Here is a 21376-nt window from a genome sequence, read left to right on the forward strand (position 1 = left end):
ACTGGAATGCACGCCCAACAGGTGAGCTTGTGATGTGTAGCTGTTCTAAGGCATGAGGGTGGCATGGGCTTGCTTCCACACCTCACAGAGGAAGCCTTAAGGATAGTTGTCCAGCTCTAAGAACAGTAACAAACTCAGTCACTGATGTATGTATTCTTGAATTTCTTGCTGTATTCTTGAATTACTCAGCAAGATTTTGTAGCCCTTACTGTAGAGATTTTGCATATTTTTTTGATAAATTTGTTTTTTTCTAAGAATTCTGTAAACAGGGTTGTGCGTTAGTTTTCAAGGGCTGCTGTTACAAGGTAACAAAGGTCAGGTGGATTTTAAGGCTGTGCATTCCCTCAGATCCAAGATGCAGAGCTGGGTTCCTTCTGGGGCTTCTGAGTGGGACTCTTTCACTCTTCCCCTGGGGCTTCTGGTGGTCCCTAAGCTGGCTGATGTGCTCTCCCAACAGCTGCCATCTTCACGTGTTTTCTCCTGTCTATGTCTCCCTTTGTAAGGATGCCAGTCACTGGATCAAGGTCTAACTACTCCAGTGTGACCTCGTTTTAACTCAGTTACACCCTGTTTCCAAATGTTCACAGGTTCCTGGGGTGAGGACTTCAATCTGTCTTTTTGGTCATTGTGTCTTTGGGGGGACTTGATCCAAATCACATAAGTTATATATTATTCTTACTTCTTTTTCTAAGCTGGGGAGTAGCTCAGTGGTAGGACACTTGTCTACAGTGCCCTCCTAGAGGCCACCTTCCTGCCCAGACTCACCTTCCCCTTTCAGAGTCCCTGTAGAAATCAAGGAGTTGCAGAAAAATCCTGTCCCAGGATCTGCTTTTAAGGGAACTAAAATGACCCACGATTCCACGGCAATCCCTTTTGCTTGGCCTTAGGAGGCAGATCTCATCTGGTTTTAAGCACCAGAGTAAAAAATGCCTTCTTTTTTTTTTTTTTTTCCTTTTCTAATTCCCTATTGTAAGCACTTGTTGACTTTGCATCCTTGACTTAGTACCAAGCTTCGTTTTTATTCCTTGGGGTTTTCTTCATAAACATAAGTCATATCATCAGTGAAGAGGATAGCCTTATGTCTTCTTTCTAGATCTTTCTCTCCTCTCTCCCTGTAGCTTCCCTGCTTCTCTGGGTGGCACCTGCTGTGCACTGTGGAATTGCCACCTGTGAGCAACTGGACGGCAGCAGGGGCAGCAGTCCTGCTTCAAGTGTAATGTGAGCTGGGGTGTTGACCAGGCCTCATTTCTGAGGACTTTTATCATGAGTGGACACTGAGTTTTGCCATAAATTTTTTTCTGTACTATTGAAATGAGCATATGGATTTTTTCCTCAGTCATAATAAATGGTAATTTTTGATAAATCTATTTTTTCTAAGAATTCTGTGTTGGCAATCTCATAAACAGGGTTGTGCATTAGTTTTCAAGGGCTGCTGTTACAAAGTAGCAAAGGTCAGGTGGATTTTAAGGCTGTGCATTCTCTCAGATCCAAGATGCAAAGGTGGGCAGCTGGGTTCTTTGCATTTTCTTTAAATCAATGAGTCTTATATCCCTATTAAAAAAATCCACTGGGTCATGGTGTAGTACTATTTTTTATATTGTTGAATTCAACTTGTTAGTATTTTCTTTAGGATTCTTTTCTCAGAATTAGTATCATGAATGAATTGGGGAAGCACACTGTTTTCTGAGCATTTGTGAACTTGATATTATGTATCTGGAAGAATTCACCAGTGAGGCCATCTAGGTCTATAATATTTTTTCTGAAAAGATTTTTAATGACTGATTCAGTTTACTCAAAACAGGATATAAAGCTATTTGGGGTTTTCTGGTTTCTTTTGTCAATTTTCACAAGGTGTGCTTTTCAAGGACTTTAGCTTTATTAGCATGAGATTTTTTTTCTCTAATATCTGAGAGATCTCAGAAATTTGATGGTTATCTTTCTATTATTGATTTTGTTTTAATTTCACTGTGGTCAGAGAACACAAAGTCTGATTGTAATTATCTGGAATGTGTTGTTATTTGCTTTACAGCCCAGAAATTTGTCTTTTTTCCTAAGTGTTCTGTGTACACCTGTAAAGAATAATATATAGCTGTCTTTTGTTGGGTTTAATGTTTTATGCATGTCAATTAAGTCAAGTTGGTAAATTATTTTGTTTAAGTCTTTTATATTGTTACTTTTTATCTTTAACTGCTTCTACAAGTTACTGAGAAGTGTATGTTAAAATTTCCAGCTATACCAAAAGTTCAACTTAAAAAAAAAAATCAACTCAGCTACAATTGTGCACTCATCTAGTTTTTTTTTTTTTGCTTTGTATCTTTTAAAGTCTTGTTATCTTTCTGAAAATTCAATAATATTACATGTTCTTCGTAATTTACCCTTTTATCAGTATTCAGTGTCTCTATTTCTTTTGATATTTTGTCTTAAACTTCACTCTGAAAATCCTGTTACCACTCTTATTTTCGTGGTTAATATTGGCATGGTGTCTTTTTATATCTTTTAAATCTTGTGTTCTGATATTTAAAGTGCATCCTTTCTTGTGTGGGGGATGGAGCTACATGGTACAGCACTTGCTAGCAGGCAAGAAGCCCTGTATTCAGTCCCCAGCACCACATGAAAAAATACGCAAAACTTTAGTTCATCTTTTCTTTTCTTTCTTTTTTCCTTCTTTTGCAGTGCTGGGAATCAATCAATCAAACCTACGGCCCCATGCATGCCAGGCAGGCACTCTACCACTGAGCCACATTTCCAGCCCAAAGTGCATCTTTTCTAATAAGTATACAGGTAAGGCTTATTTTTTTTTTTTTTACCATCCAGTATGATAATCTTTGTCTCCCACAGTGTTTGGTCCACTCATATTTAATGTAATTACTGATATAGTTGGGTTTCTGTCTACCATCTATCTTCTGAGATGTTTCCTGGGCTGGTCTTGAAGTGTTGGGCTCCAGCAATTCTCTTGCCTCAGCTTCGCCAATAGCTTACGACTACAGGCACACACCATTGTACCTGGCTAATTATCTATTTTCTATTTGTCTTATCACTTTTTTATTCCTTTATTTCTCCTAACATGTCTTTTTTTTTCAAGAATTTAACCTTTATTATTTATTTATTTATTTATGCATGTTGTGCTGAGGATCAAACCCAGTTCCTCACCCATACTAGGCAAGAGATCTACCACTGCCAGCCCTCCTAGAATGTCCTAATAAAAAACTATTCTGTTTTTCTGTTCTGTTAGTTTTTATTTTTAAAGTTTGTCTGGTTTTTCTTTTTAAGAATTTTGTGGTTGTTGTTGATAGACATTTATTTATCTATATGCAGTGCTGAGATTAGAGCCCAGTGCCTTACACATGCTAGGCAAATGTTCTACCACAAAGCCACACCCTCTATTAGCTTTTGTTTTTGGTACCAGAGATTGAATTCAGAGGCACTCAACCACTGAGCCACATCCCCAGCCCTATTTTGAATTTTATTTAGAGACAGGGTCTCACTGAGTTGCTTAGTGTCTTGCTTATGCTGAGGCTGGCTTTGAACTCCAGATCCTCCTGCCTCAGTCTCCCAAGATGCTGGGATTATAGGAGTGTGCCACCGTGCCTGGCCTCTTAGTTTTTTTTTTTTTTAGTTGTTGATGTACCTTTATTTATTTATATGTGGTGCTGAGAATTGAACCCAATGCTGCACACATGCTAGGCAAGCACTCTAAAACTGAGCTATAACCTCAGCCCCTCTATTAGCTTTTTAATCAAATATTGTATTACTATTTTAGTGATCACCCTAGAGATTGCAGTATGCTTCCTTCACTTATTATAGACCACTTTAAATCAGTGCAAAACCTTGTAATGGTGCAACTCCATGAAGCATTTTCTCTTCTATCTAATGAACTCCTGAGGTCATGTTTGCTGGGCTGTGAGGGACACCTTCTTCTTCTTTTTTTTTTTAATTTTTAATTTTTTAGTTGTAGTTGGACATATACCTTTATTTTATTTATTTTTACGTGGTGCTGAGGATCGAACCCAGGGCCTTGCACGTGCTAGGTGAGTGCTTTGCCACTGAGCCACAACCCCAGCCCGCGAACACCTTATTCTGTGGCACAGGATGAGCCTTCCATCCTGGGGATGGCACACTGGGCTCCCACAGGCAGCCACCTGTTTCTGGCAAGCAGCAGCATCTGAAGCTGCAAGGTACCTGGCCTCTAGGTGTCCCTGCACCAGACTGGCTTGGCAGCTTGGGACAGGACTGCCCCCACTGCCAGATGCTCCTGACCCGATCTCTGACTCCAGCTCTGCTGGCAGCTCCACAGACCCAGTCTGAGCTGTGGCCAAAAGGGAACCAAAGAGAACTCTTAAGAGTGTTCCTATCTCATTCTGGGCACCCTATGTCTTGGTAGAGTTCAACCCACCAAGTCTGAAAGCACCCCCATGTCCCCTAGGGCAGCTGTGCTGGGTGGAAACCACAGGGGCACAGGAGGCCCTGTCTCACTGACAGCACTCAGACACATGCCTGAGGAATTTTTCACCCTGCGTGTCACTGAAGTAGCCCTGGCAGCGGGGGCACTGAAGGTCACCCTGTCCTCTGTGAGCTGTGCTGGGGCACACGTCCTCTGCAGGAGACTCCAGCTGTGGGGACCCAGGCCCAGGCCTCCAGCCACCAGGTGCCCCAAGCTCCAACACATCGGTCTCTAAGTACTTGGCAGTTCTGCTCCTAGTATGAATCCGGCAGGGGCCTTCCTCCTGGGTGTCCTGCAGAAAAGGCAAAGATCTGTTCACAGGACCTGTGCTGGAGGCCACAAAGCCAGGCCTTGGGTTCTAGCCACTAGAGATATTAAATTTATTTTTTTTTATTCAGCTTTTTTTTTTTTTAAAGAGAGGACAGAGAGAGAGAGAGAGAGAGAGAGAGAGAGAGAGAGAGAGAATTTTTTAAAATATTTATATTTTCGTTATCGGCGGATATAACATCTTTGTTTGTATGTGGTGCTGAGGATCGAACCCGGGCCACACACATGCCAAGAGAGCGCGCTACCGCTTGAGCCACATCCCCAGCGCCCCCCAGCCCTCTTTTTTTTTTTTTTTTTTTTTTTTTAAAGAGAGAGAGAGGTATAGAGAGAGAACATTTTTTTTTAATATTTATTTTTTAGTTATCGGCGGGCACAACATCTTTGTTTGTATGTGGTGCTGAGGATCGAACCCGGGCCGCACGCATGCCAAGAGAGCGCGCTACCGCTTGAGCCACATCCCCAGCCCAAATTTATTTTTTTTTTAAAGAGAGAGAGAAAGAGGGAGGGAGGGAGGGAGGGAGGCAGAGAGAGAGAGAGAGAGAGAGAGAATTTTTTTTAATATTTATTTTTTAGTATTCGGTGGACACAACATCTTTGTTTGTATGTGGTGCTGAGGATCGAACCCGGGCCGCACGCATGCCAGGCAAGTGCGTCACATCTCCAGCCCAGAGATATTAAATTTAAATGCCATAGCCCAAACCCAGATAAGGAGGTGCTCAGCAAGTAACTGAAGAGGTCCCACATAGGCTCCCTCATGGGCTCAGGAAGGAACAGCCCGAGTGGGTTCACTCCCCACCCTGCACTGGAAGGCCTGATAGGACCACGAGCCCCAGGAGACCTGATCCAGAAGGTGGCCTTGGGAACAAGCCCCATGTACCACCGTGGAGTAGCAGCAGCAGAACTCTTGGTGGGGAGGCAGCAAACTAAGGCTGCCTCCCTTAAGAGGCTTGGGATGCTGCGCAGACTGAGCCCCAGGGGGCTTCCAGCAGCACAGGGGTGTGTCCTTGGCTCAGCCTCAAAACTTGTTGGCATAGCCTGGTGTGGCCTGACACATGTTCCAGATAACTGCCATGAACTCTGCAGCTTGCAGAGCCCATGTAGCACCTGCATACTTCATTGCTGGTGACCACCAGCCCCACCAGAAATCCTGCCCTTGGGGCTGAGCAGGAATCCCTTGGAGAATTCAGATCAGGCAAACCTGGAATTGGCTCCACTATTTGAGAGGCTGCCTGACAGGCCACTTGGGACCATCTTTGTGACTGCACCATTATCAGCCCTTTAATCCAAATCACATACCTTCAGGAAGGCCAGAAAACCCACAGCAAAACCAAATCCCAGGAAAGCCCACAGACAAAAACAAAGGTCAGCAAAAGATGCTCCCCTTCCTGCCCATGCAGCATGCTAGAGGATCCCTTCCTAGTACTACAGTACCCTGTTTTAGAAGAACCAGGAATTGGAGGGTGGGAAACACCCCAGCTGCATTATGTGAGGCCAAGTTGGCTGCTGGGGCTGGGCAGGGGCTCTGGGGAGCCTACTGTGGCTGGTGAAGCCTTCTATACCACCCTGTTGGTCTGTGAACTTAGGAGGAGAACGTAGGTCTCCATCATTTATAAGTAGAACTGGCGACTGCATCCAGAACCCCTGCTATAGTCTTAGTCCAAGGGTGTTAAAGAAATGGTATCCTTCGTGACTCCCCTATGCCCCTTGTGCAGGGGAAGGGAAGCAGAGGCTGTCAGCCAATGAGATCCAGCAGCTGTTCAGCACAGAGCACTATGGGTATTCCTCACATCCCCCAGGTCCTGCTCATGATTTTCCAGGAGGGGCACTTTCAAGGCCAGCTCTGGCTTGGAGTGCACTGATTTCTGAAGGCATTGCTAGTATCCAGTCTGTCAAGATAGGAAGTTCTTTGAGGGAGCACAGTTTGCCCCAGGACAGAGTGTATTAGATACAAAGTAGCTAAAGACAAATACCTCTCCTGGGATTTTGTGGAGCATGAGTCTATGGAGGGAGAGGTTAAGAGGTTCTGTTGGTTATAACTCACACCAGGCCTCTCCAGGCTCCTCCACTGTGGGGACAGCACTGAGCCCAGCACAGTGGCTATGCTGGAGGACCTTACTGGACACTCAGAGTCTATGTCATACCTATGTGACCCATTAACTAGGGTCCCCACCTCAAGGACAGATATGCATGGAGAGTCTGGGGCCAGGACAAGCTCTCTAGCCACATCATAGCAATGCACAGGGAGGCAGGACAGGCCTGGGGGCAGACTCCTCTGCTAACAAACCACCAAGCCAGCTGCTCCACAACTAAAGGAGCCCAGCAGGAGGTCTCTCAGGACTGAGCCCCAGGGCTCAGATGAGGTAGCTCTGCCTGACTCTGGTCACCAGCAAATCAGGGTCTCAGCAGACAGAAAGGCTTGAAGTTCATGAAGAAAAACAAAAATACTAGCCCTGAGGGGAGGAGACAGGCCCTTGCACCTACCTGTCTCTGGGAAGCCTTGTACAGCAAGGAAGTGACCTTCTCCTCCAGCTCCTGAATCCTGCTTTGAGCCCGTTCCCGATCTGCCCTTTCTGACGCAAAGTCATCCTTGTAAGCAAGAAGCTGAAAGGAGACAATATACTCATTTCTGCTCAGGAAGGAGACAGTCCTTGGCTGGCTTCTCCCAGTGCCCTCTGACTGCTGCCCACCCAGTGCCTCCAAGCCTTGACCCAGTCTGTCCTAAGACCATGGCTGCCACATGCAGCGTGTGTCTTGTTGGCACTGCCTAGAGCCCATGGGCAGACACCTGCTGCTCCAGCATCTGCACTCGCTCCAGTGCGGAGTCCCGGGCCATCCTGGCAGCTGCCAGCTCCTGCTTCGCTTCTGCACAGTCATTTATCTTCTCCTCCAACTGCCTGTTGAGCCGGGAGATCTCCTTCCTCATCAGTTCAGACTCCTGGGGGGCCTGCAGCCCCCTCAGCTGCACGTGGAGTTCCCTCACATATTCGTCCCGGCTGGCATCATAGCGCTGCCACTTGGCATTGAGGTCTTCCACCTGTGGGGGCAGAGCCAGGAGCTCACAGCACAGCCCTGAGGCGGCCAGCCAACTAGCAACTAGCATAGAGGACTTAGAGTATAACTGGGGTGAGGCTCTCCTTGTAAATGGAAGTCACCTCCCTCTGTTTTGTGCAGGGGGACAACCAAAGAATCCTGAGACTCAACCTTAAACAGAGTGGACATAGTACAGTTTTCCAGTCTTGAAAACAGACCTTCCAGACTGTAACTTGTGCTTCTTTATAGACTGGTGCATTAACTGTGGGGAGTGGCAGACAGGAAGTGTCCTGCATATCCTCTTGAGCAGCAAGTTCTGGTCTCTGGGGACAGCTGAGTGGATGGAGGGCAGGAGCAACTTCTGGGCAGAGGCCAAGGAGAGAACCCTCACCTGCCCTCTGTTAGGGCGAGGGATCTTCACAATGAAATGTCAAAGACACTCACATGAGTCACCTTCTGTTTCAACAGTCGATTTTCTTCCTGTAACTTCTCAACAACAGCCTGATCCCCATCTGTATGCTCTGGCTGCATGAGAAAGGGAAAGAGGGAAGCCATGTTAGCACATGACTGACTCAGAGGCTGAGGCCACATATCATCACTGTCCTGCAGTATAGGAGGTGGTGACCACTTGCTTGACAGGAAGCTGCTGGTTCTAGCTCCCTGACCAGGCCCACTCCCCGCTAGGGCTGGGCCATGCCTTGAGCACCCTTGACACTGTCTCTATCCCATCCTGCCAACCAATGTGAGCTGTTCATATTTTAAACATCCTACACCTAAATATTCTAAAGCCATAGTCTGAAGGCACTGGAATGCCAAATGAAATAAAACCTTCTGAGACTTGCCATCGTAACAGATAGCAGAGAGGACAGGAACCTTAATGCTGCTATACACCAGAAGACCCCAGGAGGAGGGCGGGCCTGGCCATGGATCCAACTTATCCCCCTCCTGCCCAGTCAGATTCAAATGTGGCTAATGTGGACACAGCACCTAGCCCAGGCCTCATGCAGAGTCAAGGGGATTCAGTCACAGAACTGTGTCCCAAAACAACCCCAAACAATAGCTGGCAGACCTAACTAAAAAGTCTCATGAAACCAATTTGTACTCTAGAAATTCTGTGCAATGGACAGTGGGCGACTGTATACCAGTGACGCAATTTTTCAAAATTCCCCAAATGACAGGAAATACATGTACTAACCCAGTCAGCACTGGGAAGCCCTGGTGACTCAGCTGAGTCCCAGGCTAAGAAGTGACACTGATTTAGAAACCAAGGAGATGCCTGCCCCCACCATCAGCCCCACACCTTCCCGAGTTGACCATCGTGTGGCTGCTTCAAGTCTCGAGAGGGAACGTCACTATGACCAGAGCTGACTAAGAGCACCCGCTTCCTCCAGACACCCCTTCCCTTGGGTTTCTGAAACACAGCTGCATTCTTCCTGAGGTGCCCTTTATAGAATCCACCCACCAAGACAGGTGGTTCTCAGCAGGTCTTCTCCCAGTGGGCACTATGGTGACACTACCCATAGCTGGGTGTCCTGCCTGCCCCAGTACTTACGTTTCTGTGTGAACCTGTAGCAGCCTCAGAGAACTGTCTGGAAAGGCCCTGAATGAGAGAGGCCTTGTGCTGGGGTGTAAGCTTCTGCCTTTCTGGGCACTCTGTGTCACCTGGACAAGGTGTACCCTGCATGCCTATTCCCAGCGTCTTGTGGATCCCCACAACTCCCTAGTGGGAAGGATGACATGGACAGCACTGGCCTATAGCAGCTTCCGCCCATCAGGGGCCCCTCATTGACTAGGTGTACCCCCCATAACAACTTTCTAGATGCTGAGACCCTCACTGTCCTTGAGCCCCTCACCAAACCCTAACAAAGCCATAGCCAGACCTGGCCGGTTCTAGAAGAGCCACCAGCTCCACCTTGTGTGGTGCCCAGCTGAGGGTACAGTGCTGAGACACAGAGCTGCTCTATGTCCTGTAAATTGGTAGGAGGAGGAGTGTATCTCAGAATGGCCAGGTCTCCTAGCTGTGGGCATGAGGCCATGCTAAGGCAAGGATATGCCCAAAGCCAGCTCAGAGAGAGTACTGGCGCTGCATGACACTAGGGGGGCCAGCCTGGACCCACTCAAAGGCAGGGAGCCCACAGAGGCCAGCTCTTGTGGGCTTCTGCAGCCTCCAGCCTGGCCCTGCACAGGTGGCATTTGGAGGCACTGCCCTCCCTAGCAGAATTGCCCACCTCTGCCTCAGTTGCACTGGCCTAACACACAATGATGCTTCTTCAGGGCTGCCCCATCCCAGCCCTTCCTCCCCATCCTCAGCGGGGCAGAAGATGCCACAGGGCCATCTCTCCATCAGGTCCAGGGTCAGCTGCAGGTAGTATTGGGGCCGGATAGGCATCCTGTCAAGTCCCTGGATGGGCCAGCTCCCCATCAGCCAGTCCTCCAAACTGAGAATAGAAGTGGGTTCAAGGCAACCCTGACCTCCGTGACTGCCCAGGGACCCCAGGGGCGTGTGGACAAAGCCTCTGCCCACCCCCACCCCATCTTCACCTCAATTGATTCACTGTGGCCCACCTCCTTCAGGCACTTCTCTCCCACATCCCCCTGTGCATGTCGTTCATCCAGACACTTAGCCAGATGCTGGCACATGTGTGCAGTGGCAGCCAGCGTCCTGCGTAACTGGTGGATCTCGTCGGCCAAGGAGCGGCACAGCACATGGCTGGCGGCCCGGGCCCGTTCCTTCTCCAGCACACTCTTCCGCAACAGGACAAGCTCCTTCTCCCAGGCTTGCTGAGGCTGGCTCATCAGCTGCTGCGTCTCCTTCTCTTTTTCTTCTAGTTGCTCAGTAAGTCTCTCAACTTCCTAAGTGGAAGATTTTAAAGCACAATTTATTTGATTAAAAGAAGAAATATCAAAAGCAAACATTGATAAAGAAAAGCTGACAAGGATCACCCAGCACTAGATGACACCTCTCAGAAGGGAGGCTTCTCAACCTGCATTGAGCATGCTCTTCTGAAACTTTATCTAAAAATCTGTTTTCACAAGGAAATTTTTAACTTTAGATTTTGCATCAACGAATTACTAAAAGTGGCTGGCTGGGCACAGTGGTGCAGGCCTATAATCCTTGAGACTTGGGAGGCTGAGGCAGGAGTACTAAAGTTCAAGGCCAGCCTGGGCAACTTAGCAAGACCCTGTCTCAAAATAAAAAATTAGAACAGGGGCTGTACTCAGTGGTAGAGCACCCCTGGGTTCAATCCCCAAAACCATAATCAATTAGGCAGGAAGAATAGGGAAATTAGGGTGCACACAGGAGAAGGCTGCAGGGACAAAGACTAGAGCCATGAATCTCTAGGCCAAGGAACACCGAGGACTGCAGCCACCACTGAGCCTGGGAGAGGTGGGGACGATCTTCCCAGTGTCTTTGGAGAGAGCAGACGTCTTGATTTGGGGCTTCTGGCCTCCAAAACTGTGGAAAGATTGAATTTGTCTTGCTTTAAGCCCCCTGGTTTGTGGTGCTTTATTCTAGCAGCTTTAGAAAACTAATATTCCCAACAGTAATTATTTTAAAAAAAATCCTTAAAACCAATTTTTTTTTTTCCAATGGGGGATTGAACTGAAGGGGGTTTACCACTATCTGCCCAGTTCTTTACATTTTTTTATTTTTTGGTACTGGGGATTGAACCCAGGGACACTTAACCACTAAGCCACATCATATCCCAGCTCTTTTTTATATTTTTATTTTGAGATAGGGTCTTCCCAAGTTGCTTAGGGCCTCACTAAGTTGCTGTGGCTGGCTTTGACCTTGTGATCTTCCTGCATCATCCTCCAGAGCTGCTGGGATTATAGGCATGCACCACTGCGCCCAGCCCTTATTTTTCGTTTTGAGACAGGATCTCACTAAATTTATGAGGCTGGCCTCAAACCTGGCAATCCTCTTGCCTCAGCCTCCAAAATCATTAGGGTTACAGACACAGGTGTGCACAACTGTAACTTAGTATAATTTTTTTTTTAAAGAGGGGGAGAGAGAGAGAGAGAGAGAGAGAGAGAGAGAAAATTTTTTAATATATATATATATATATTTTTTTTTTTTTTTGGTTTTTGGCGGACACAACATCTTTGTTTGTATGTGGTGCTGAGGGCCGAACACATGCCAGGCGAGCGAGCTACCGCTTGAGCCACATCCCCAGCCCAGTATAATTTTTTTTTTTAAAGACAGGCTTTCTCTATCTTGCCCAGACTCATCTTGCACTCCTGGGCTTAAGTGATCCTCTCACCTCTACCTTCTAGGACTACAGGTAAGTGCCACAGCACCTGACCAAATTGCGGTTTTTAAATACTTGGCTTTAAACTTGAGCTTTCCCATTTTCAACAAACTCTCCAACATACAGTCTGAAGGAGGTGAGGAAAGTTCAATCATCCACCCATGAAAAGATTGCTTCAGAGAACTCCCAGTGTGTCCCCCGGAGGTGGGGGAGAAATCTAGCCTTTGCCTTGGGTCCTCAATCACCTCCTGCACCTGTGAAGAGGGCCACACTAGGAGGTGAGTCTGACCAGCCTTGTTTTGTGGTGCTAGAGATGGAACTCAGGCCCTGGCTCATGCTAGGCAAGTGCTCCACCACTGAGCCACAACCTAGCCTCTGGCTTTTTAAAAATATTTTTTAGTTGTAGGTGGATACAAACAATACCTCCACTTTATTTTTATGTGATGCTGAGGATCAAACCCAGTGCCTCATATATGCAAGTTAAGTGCTCTACCACTGAGCCACAACCCCAGACCCCAACCTCTGGCTTTTTTGAATCATAAAAACATATGTACTGTTTTTAAAATATAATTCATATACAAAGGAAATAAATATTTTTTCCTTCCCCAAACCCTCTCTGGTCCACCTCAGTCTCCAAAGACAACTGCTATTCATTACTTGGGCACGTTTATAATCACTATTCCATGTGTGTGCTTTACACAGTTGACTACAGAACACTATGCATCATGCTTCTTTTCTCCTTGGAATCTCCTGATTTCACAGCAGCTCAGAGGAACCTGCCTTGTTCTTAACCACTGTAGCTGTCCTCTCCTACAAATAGAGCCACAGGGGAATGCCCAGAGGATGCATGGCCAGGACTGTTTTAAGAGTGGGGTCCAGGGCTGGGGACATAGCTCAGTTGGTAGAGTGCTTGCCTTGCATACACAAAGCCCTGGGTTCAACCCCCAGCACCAAAAAAAAAAAAAAAAAAAAAAAAGGCAGGGTCCAGGTCTGGGGGCCCCACTCTGTGGCTCAGTAGTAGAGCGCTTGACTTGCATGCATGGGGCACTGGATTTGATCCTCAGCACCACATAAATAAATAAAATAAAAGGTATTGTGTCCATCTACAACTAAACTTTAAAAAAACAAAAAGAGTGGGGTCAAGAAGTAAGAGGTAAGGGCTGGGGATACAGCTTGGTTGGTAGAGAGCTTGCCTCGTATGTACAAGACCCTGGATTCAGTCCCCAGCACCACCAAGAAGAAAAAGAAAAGCAGTAGTAGTAAGTGGTAAAGCACTTGTCTTACAATGCACAGGCCCTGGGCTCAGTCCTTGACACAGGAAGGACAGAAGGCAGGGAGGAAGGGTAAGAGGAAGAAAAGAGAAAGGAGGAAAGGAGAGGAAACGATCCATGGAGCTGGGGAGCATGGCTGCACCAGGCCCTGCCCTGTCTCCTGGCACTCCTCCACCCAATAGCTGCTATGTGGGGTAAGCCCAGGGTGCATCTGTGTATGCTAACCTGGTGACTCAGAACATTCTGGACTTTTCTCTGGGCATCTTTTCCTTCCCACTTTCCCTAAACTTTGTTGTAGAGATGAATAGAAAGAGAAAAGAAGAAACGTCCAGTTATAATGATCAGATACATAACTAATCTGGGGATGGAAGGTGCCAGTGTAGACTGGATTTTTGCCCAGACATGTTCAGCACCTGTACCTGTCAACCATCACATCTGTGCCTCCATCTGACTTCACAGGTGTCAGAGGCCTCAGGCGCCTCCCTCTCCCCCCAGGTGAGCTCTGTTCTCCCCAGGCCATAGCACTCACCATTATGACCCTGACAACCCTGAGCAGGCAGGCCTTTCTGTGTGGAGGGGCCGGGGTAGCGGGATCTCCCAGAGCAGCCCCACTGCACTTGCAGGACGGGAGGTGGAGTGGCCTAGACCTCAGTGCTTTGAAGAACAGAGGGGGCTCCAGGCTCTCCAAGGGTTCCCATTAGCGGCCCACCACAGGCTGCCAAGGGGTGCCAGTTCACCTGCCCCTTACAGGAGGGCACACACAGTATGATGGGGCGTTTACCCAGATGAGAACCACCTGTGGCCTCCTTAACAAAGGGCTACGAACAGGAAAAAGAAGACTGAGCACTAGGCTCTCACTGCTGCGGTTCCATGGTATTGAGCCTAGCACCAAAAGCACAGGCGTTTCCTGACCTTGAGTTTATTTAAAAGCTGACATTTTTGAAGGTATTACAAATTGGTCAGGGCCTCTCCCATGTCCTTACTTTGTGGATGGTATAGCTACTCTTTGGAAGTGTTGCAGAGCCCTGCCGGCCCTGGCCCTGGCCTGGCCCACCTCTCCCGGACCTTGCTGCCATCAGCCAGCACCACAGCTCTGCTCTTCACACACTGCCTATTTAGTGACAATGAAGTTCCCAGGGCAGTGACATTTTCTGCCATGCTCACCTGAGCCAGACCAAGTTCCCCTCAGCAGTGGCTCAAAACCTTCTGTGGAGTAAACAGAGATGGTCATTCAGACCCTACAATAGCATACACTTAAATGTTAAATTTTCTAAAACAAAAGCTGAATTTTTTTTCAGCAGTATGACAGAGAAATGTCTCTTTCTGATACTGAAGTTTATTCAGGGAAAATATGTTATCTATACACATAAGAACAAGTATTGAGCTGGGCACGATGGCTCCCAGAGGCTCAGGAGGCTGAGGCAGGGGGGATTGTGGATTCAAAGCCAGACTCAGCAAAGCGAGGCCCTAAGCAACTCAGTAAGACCCTGTCTCTAAATAAAATACAAAATGGGGCTGGGGATGTGGTTCAGTGGTCAAGAGCCCCTGAGTTCAATCCCCAGCACCTAAAAAACAAAACAAAAAAAGTAGTATTGATATATATGCAAATGCATCAGATGTGACTGTGGTAGCAGGAGCAGTCACTGCTTCCTGAGCCCAACTCCGCACTGACCACAGGATTCCATGCCCTCCACCACACCTGTCTCTCCTATTCCACAGGTGCACAAACTGAGGCTCCCAGGCTCAAAGTAGCCGCCAGTGTGACTGAGTGAGGACAGCCACCCTGCCTCAATGCCTCCATTCGCTGCAGTGTCCTTAGACCCTCTTCAGCACTAGGGGACTTTGAACAAAACCTGATTTCTAAGCCTTCTTCCTCCACTGGCCAAAAGGAGACAGTGGGAGAAACAGCCATCTCTATGTGGCTCCTGAAGCACACCAGGAGCATGGCTCCCTCCTGCCTCCTCGTCCCAGGCCTTGGCACAGGGCCCTGCTCCACGTGGCTGCCCAGTAAGTATTACTGGGACTAAGACTGGGCCTGGATTCTCAACGGGCTTCCAACACAGATAAAGGAGAGCCACAGACCTGCGGCTGACTATGGGAAGAGGTAGGTGAACCTAAAGAACTTGGCAGCCTTTTTATTTTCCTCTTTCTTGAAAAATCAGCTTGCAGGGGCTGGGGTGAGCTCAGTAGCACTGTGCCTGCTTAGCACACACAGGCCCCAAGGTTGCTCTCTAGCACCACCAAAAAAAAAAATATAAAAATTGGCTTTCAAACATCAGTTTAAAAATAACCTCACTGTGTGAGACTTGCTAGGTGACAACTACATCTTTTTCGGGGCTGTCTTCTTCCCACACCACTAAGGTGGAGGCGAAGCCATTGGCAGCCTGCTGCCCAGGCTTCTCTCAGCAGCCCTCCTCCCCACAGTGCGAAGCCTGGTCCCGAGTCTCTTTTCAGTGCTTGTTGGCTGTCAAGCTGGAGAGATTCAAGTTGGCTCCCCCGGCTGTTTCCAGGTAATTACAGTTCTTGGAACACGGTAGTGGCCTCAACCACTTATGGCTGTACAGCCTGTGCTGGAGTTGTCATCTTATACACTCCGGCACAACACAGAGAATGGTGACTGGCCTGGCCTCTCTGGCCCACTCCCCAACAGCTCTATGCTCAGGACCAAGTGTGAAGAATGCTATCAACAGTCCTGTGGATCAGTCTTACACACAGGAGGCTGAGCCTCCGGGTCTGCATCCTGGATCAGTCTGCCGGGGCCCCTGTAACCCAAGTACCACAAACTGTTGGTGTAACAACAGAAATTTATTCTCTCACACCTCTGTAAGCCATAAGTCCAAGATCCAAGTGTGGACAGGGCCATGTTCCCTCCCCTGGCTCCAGGAGGAAGCCTTCCTTCTCAGCTCCCAGTTCCTTACCTTGTAGATGCAACACTTCAATCTCTGCCTCTGTCTCCACATGACCTCTTATATACCTTCACATGGCCATTTATAAGGACATCAGTCACTGGATTAGGACACACCCTCATTTTAGCTTACTACATCTGCAGCACCACATTTCCAAATAAGGTCAACAGTCAGAGGTTCCAGGTGGACATGAATTTTGGGAAGACACCATTCAATCCAGTATTGTCCCTTCCTGCTTTCTGGGCAGCCCTTAGATGCTGCAGCCCAAACCTGGCTGTCCCTATGCCAGGAGCCAGTGAAACCTCATAAGCTTTGGTCTAACACAACCTACTAATACACTTGAACCATTCAATGTCCAGTTTCACCACTGCACATATGGACCATGTTCTGGACCACACCTGGATTCTTCAGCAAGTTTTCTGCCTTAATCAAAGGACCATGATGGGGTCCAGGTAAACCAAGACTTGGACCAAGTGAAGAAATCCAAGAGTTGATGGGAAAGAAGCTCCCTTTCCGGGAGTTCATAACCCACTTGAATCTAATGTATGAAATATGATATGTCAAGAGCTTTGTAATGTTTTGAACAACCAATAAAAAAAAAAAAAAAAGAAGCTCCCTTTCCATTGTCTATCTCTCAGTTACTACCAGTGTACACAGTGGCAAAGGTTTTTTTGTGTGTGTGAGTATGTGGTGCTGGAGATTGAACCCAGGGCCTTGTGCATGTGAGGCAAGTGCTCTACCAACTGAGCTACATCCCCAGCCCCTCAGTTTGTTTTGATGCTAGCAAATTAAAAGATCCATCATACTATCAGAAGTGAGTTCCATAGAAGGGTTCACTTCATCATCCTGACCTTGACCCCCTGGAGATTTCCTCTGGATCAAAGACCACAGCCAGCTGTTAAAGTAGCATGGAAGCCCAATGGTTGCTTGGTGTTCGGAACGACATACAGATTTGGCCACCTAAGTCTCTTGTCCCTACCTTGTCTTTTTCTCGAGTTTTTTCCCCTCCATTTACATTTCTGTCTGGGGAATAACAAGTATGAAACAACTTTTCTGTATCCCTTGGAAATAACCTAAGTTTGTATGCAATTCTCTTATTTTAATCAGTTGTCCACAATCACAACATATTACTACATCTGGAAATATAACATTTAAACTAACCATTTCTTTAAGGAAAGGTTATTATAGTTACTCATTTATTTTCACACTTACTAATTTCTATTAACACTTAACATTAAAGTCAGCTTCAGTTACTTTTCTTTTGCTACAGTTAAAAGACAAATGATTTCAAATATAAAAATGTTATATTCACTGGTAGCATCTAAAGATAATGAGTATAGGGAGAGGAGGAGGGGAGAAAACTTGAGACAGTAAAAAAAAAAAAAAAAAAGAATGACCCTCATATTTGCATTGTTGTTTTTTTGTTTTGTTTTGGTAGTGGGGATTGAACCCAGGGTGCTTTATCTCTGAGCCACATCTCCAGAAATTTTTTTTTTTTTTTTTTTTTTTTTTTTGAGACAGGGTCTTGCTGAGTTGCTTAGTACCTCACAAAGTTGCTGAGGCTGGTCTTGAACTTGTGGTACTCCTACCTCAGCCTCCCAAGTCACTGGGATTATAGATGTGTGCCAAAGTGGCCAGCCATATTTGTATCGATTTGACAACACAATTCCTTTGATGTTTGATAAAATTGTGCTGAGACATGTATTTATCTTCATAAAAATGTACTACGTTAGTTCTCTGCTTAAGCCAGCATTTACCTTTGCAAACCACCCAACCTAAGGGGCTATGATACAGAAAAAAATGACAGCGAAATAAAACATACAGGATCTATCAGAATCAGTTGTTCCACACGTTAACTTATGATAGCTATGTTTGGTCACTTTGTTTGACAGATTGAAAAACATAATATTTAAAATTATCACAATAATCTTTAAATTTTTTTTTGTAGTTGAAGGTGGACAGAATGCCTTTATTTTATTTTTATGTGGTGCTAAGGATCGAATCCAGTGCCTCATGCACACTAGGCAAGCGCTCTGCCACTAAGCTACAGTCCCAGCCCAAAACTATCACAATAATTTAAACAAAATTACTTAAATAAAATTGCAAAATAATAAGTAAAAATCCCCCAAAAATATATATGCTGGGAGAGGAAGGACCAGTAATACTGGGACCACAGACCTTGTCCTGTGGGGCATCCCCTGGTGAGAAACTCTGGACACAGGCTGAATACCCATGGCCTCTAGATTGAAGTACAGTTCTGCTCTGCTTGTAAGGTGCCCATATCCCCTAACCACTCCCCAGTGGGGGCCCTTAGGGACCCCACTCTGTACTCATTGGTGGCCCTTAATGACCATTACACTAATATCAGTGGCAGAGATCAGATGACTTTTCTATTTCCTTTCTACTCTGATGAGTTACAACTGGCCTTCCAGAAAGAGGGGAGGAGCTGGAATTGGGGAGACATCTGGCTGCTGAGTTTATTTTAAGTGATACAGATGGGGAAATGTTGCCAACCTTAGTAAAACTGTAAAGGGAACATGAAGTCAACACTGTGCCCTAACCCTGAGAAAAGCAGGAAGGGGGCAGGCCACGTGCTGGAAAACCAGTTACCTCTTCAACGTGGGGGTTTGGGGCATTATTCTATTCTTTCCTTTATTTGCTTTTATAATCAGAAAACAGAGCCATGTTTCTTTTTTCCTTGAAAATCTGGCTATGGGACCAGTCCTAGAAACAAAAGCTGTCCTTTGAGGACCACTCCATTTACAGGCCTATCTTCTTTCCTGGAAAAATCAGGATAATAGTCATGGACCAAATGAAATAACAGATGCTAGAGTTTGCCTGATTTGGGGGCCTACAAACAACTTATAGGAAAGTATTATTCTTGCTTCTGTTTGGGGTGCTAGTGAAAGAACAGCACCAAGGAGGAGGAGGAGAAAGGATTCACACCTGTCCTGGAACTCAGGCGCCTCCCTTGTGGTCACCCCCAGAATAAAGCGGCAGTGTCACCAGGGCTAAAGCCCTTTACTGGGCCGGGCTGGAAGGGACCCCACAACAGGCCAGCACCCAAGACCTGCCCTCACTGGAATCCTACGCCCCGCACAGAAAGCCCGCACACCCGCGCCCGCAGCCCCAACTCGCGCTGAGAACCCCGCGCCCGCGCGTCGCCCGCCCCGCACCTGGCGCAGCTGGGCCTCGGCGGCGCCGCCCTCCTGCCGCCGCAGCTGCTCCCGGAAGCGCGCCACCTGCTCCAGCAGCGCGTCCACGAGCGACGGCGCCGCGTGCCCCTCGAGCGCGTCCAGGCGAGCACGGAGGCGCGCGATGAGGGCGTCCCGGGCGGCCAGCTGGTCCTGCAGGCGCCGCAGCTGCTGACCCGCCTCCAGGTACAGGCCACTGAGCGGCGCGGCCGCGAGCGAGGACCCGGCGTCCCGGGACATGACTGCCAGCCGGCCGCGGACGGCGGCGGCCTGCACTTCCGCGCCCGGGCGTCCGTCCCGGAACTCGGCCGCCCACTCCGCCGGCGGGCCACGCCCTCGCCCGCCCAGGCCCTGCGGTCCCCAGGGAGCTCTAGGCCGATCCCCTGCGGTGGGGGTTCGTCCCAACGACCCTATTTCCCCTGCGTCTTGGGAAGCTGGAGAGTCGCGGGGTCCAGCAGCCTCTGATGCAGCTACTGAAGACGAGGAGGAGTCAGCCGACCTCCAGAGGGTGGGTCAGAATCCGCTCCTGGCCTGCAGGCCAGGTTCCCAGAGCCGAGCTCCGCGTGCTAAGGCGTGACATTCAGTCGGTCACACGGAGATACATCGCCCAGAGAGGTCCCCTACCCACCCAGGGCTCACGTAGCACCCAGAGCCGGATGCCTAACCCTGCAAGTGTGGGTGGAACACATCAATGCCAGAAGCTGCTCTAGGGGCAGGAGGCAACAGGGAGCTGGCCCTCCTCCTTCGGGCTTCTCCTTCCCTCAACTTCCCACACAAATGCTGAGTTTTTCCAGGGCTCAATCACCCGCAATGGTGCCTATGCACAAATGGGGTCTTTTAGGGGTTCCCTGCTCAGGGTGTCCCTGCCCTGTGTGGATGCCTTTCCCTCCTCCACGTAGGTCCCTGTGCAAGGCACCCTGTGTTTCCCTTGTGTGATCCACACAGCTTGGGCTGAGCCTGGGCAAACGCAAAATACAGACCAGGAGGGCTCCAGGCCCTGCAAAGAGGCTGGATCTCCCTCTAAGTGCAGCGAGGGGCCGTGAGGTTCCCAGCAGGTGACCAGGTAGAGCAGGGGAGTGGACAGACCACCACTTCCACTCTGGTTCATCTACTGTTGGAAATCGCACACTGAGATCCTGCACAGACCCCCTTCGCCTGGCCTCTTTGGGTCCCTCTGGGCCCTGCCCCTCCTGCTCTGCGGCCTCATGAGCCAGCTGTGCAAGGAAGGAGGCTGTGTAGGGGCTGGGGAGCTTGTTGGGGGGCCAGGCCCACCTACTAAATTACAACTAGTAAGGTTAGCCACTAATTTAGTTTAGCAGCAACACCCCCCCCATCACACACAGCAACCTGTGGTCACCTGTTCACCCAAAGAGCCAAGTGACAGCACTTGACCTCAGCCCTTACCCATGGGAGGGGTCCCTCCTTTTGAGTGTCCACAAGGGGGCATTGTGATCCCACAGGCTTGGGGACCAGACCTCAGGCAGGACCTGAATGTGAGCCACCCACCACCCCCACGTTGCACCTAAGCATACAGGACTGAGCACTGGGTGCCTTGAGGTCTCTTCCCTGAGTCCTGGGTACCCAAGTCCCCAGTCACTGAACACTGAACAGCCTGGCTGCTCCAGGCATCTGGCTGCTCCAAGCATGCGGCTGCTGATGACTTGGAGCACCTGCCATCCCTCCATAATCTGTTCCTCTCAGTGGTAGATGCCCGAACTGCTCCCTGTCTAACCTCTGAGGGTTAGGGCAAGGGTTAATCCAGTCCTGTGAATGGAAAGTGTGGCTCCATCTAGCAGCCTCCAAGACCCAACTCTGTCAGGCCCAACTCTGCCTCCCTCACACATCACCTCTCAGCCCCTGTCTCTACCCCCTCTCTAAGACATAGGGGAAATGGTGGCGCTCACATGTCCCTGGCCACGGGGGAGTCCTTGGGAGGGCTGGTCAGGGTCAAATG

At 48.4% G+C, this 21376-nt stretch overlaps 1 protein-coding gene across 4 annotated transcripts in view; it reads right to left on the reverse strand.

The window, feature by feature from the left end:
* The window catches only part of Tnip2 (TNFAIP3 interacting protein 2), a 47920-nt gene extending 28238 nt beyond the window's left edge, over positions 1–19682 (reverse strand). Inside the window, exons 1-6 of one of the 4 annotated variants that reach the window (XM_076864566.1) lie at positions 19405–19682; positions 10364–10651; positions 8243–8323; positions 7554–7802; positions 7250–7369; positions 3384–4733 (exon numbers count right to left, since the gene is read on the reverse strand). In XM_076864566.1, coding sequence (XP_076720681.1) covers positions 4470–4733; positions 7250–7369; positions 7554–7802; positions 8243–8323; positions 10364–10651; positions 19405–19662 — 1260 coding nt within the window. In that variant the 5' untranslated portion in view covers positions 19663–19682 and the 3' untranslated portion in view covers positions 3384–4469. Of the gene's footprint in view, positions 1–3383; positions 4734–5131; positions 5214–7249; positions 7370–7553; positions 7803–8242; positions 8324–10339; positions 10652–19404 lie in introns of those variants that run through there. The other 3 variants (XM_076864565.1, XM_076864569.1, XM_076864568.1) reach the window with 3 other exon arrangements.
* Between the last annotated feature and the right edge of the window lie 1694 nt (positions 19683–21376).

The sequence above is a fragment of the Callospermophilus lateralis genome, chromosome 8, assembly GCF_048772815.1.
Source record: "Callospermophilus lateralis isolate mCalLat2 chromosome 8, mCalLat2.hap1, whole genome shotgun sequence".
In the NCBI taxonomy this organism is placed as follows: Eukaryota; Metazoa; Chordata; class Mammalia; order Rodentia; family Sciuridae; genus Callospermophilus; species Callospermophilus lateralis.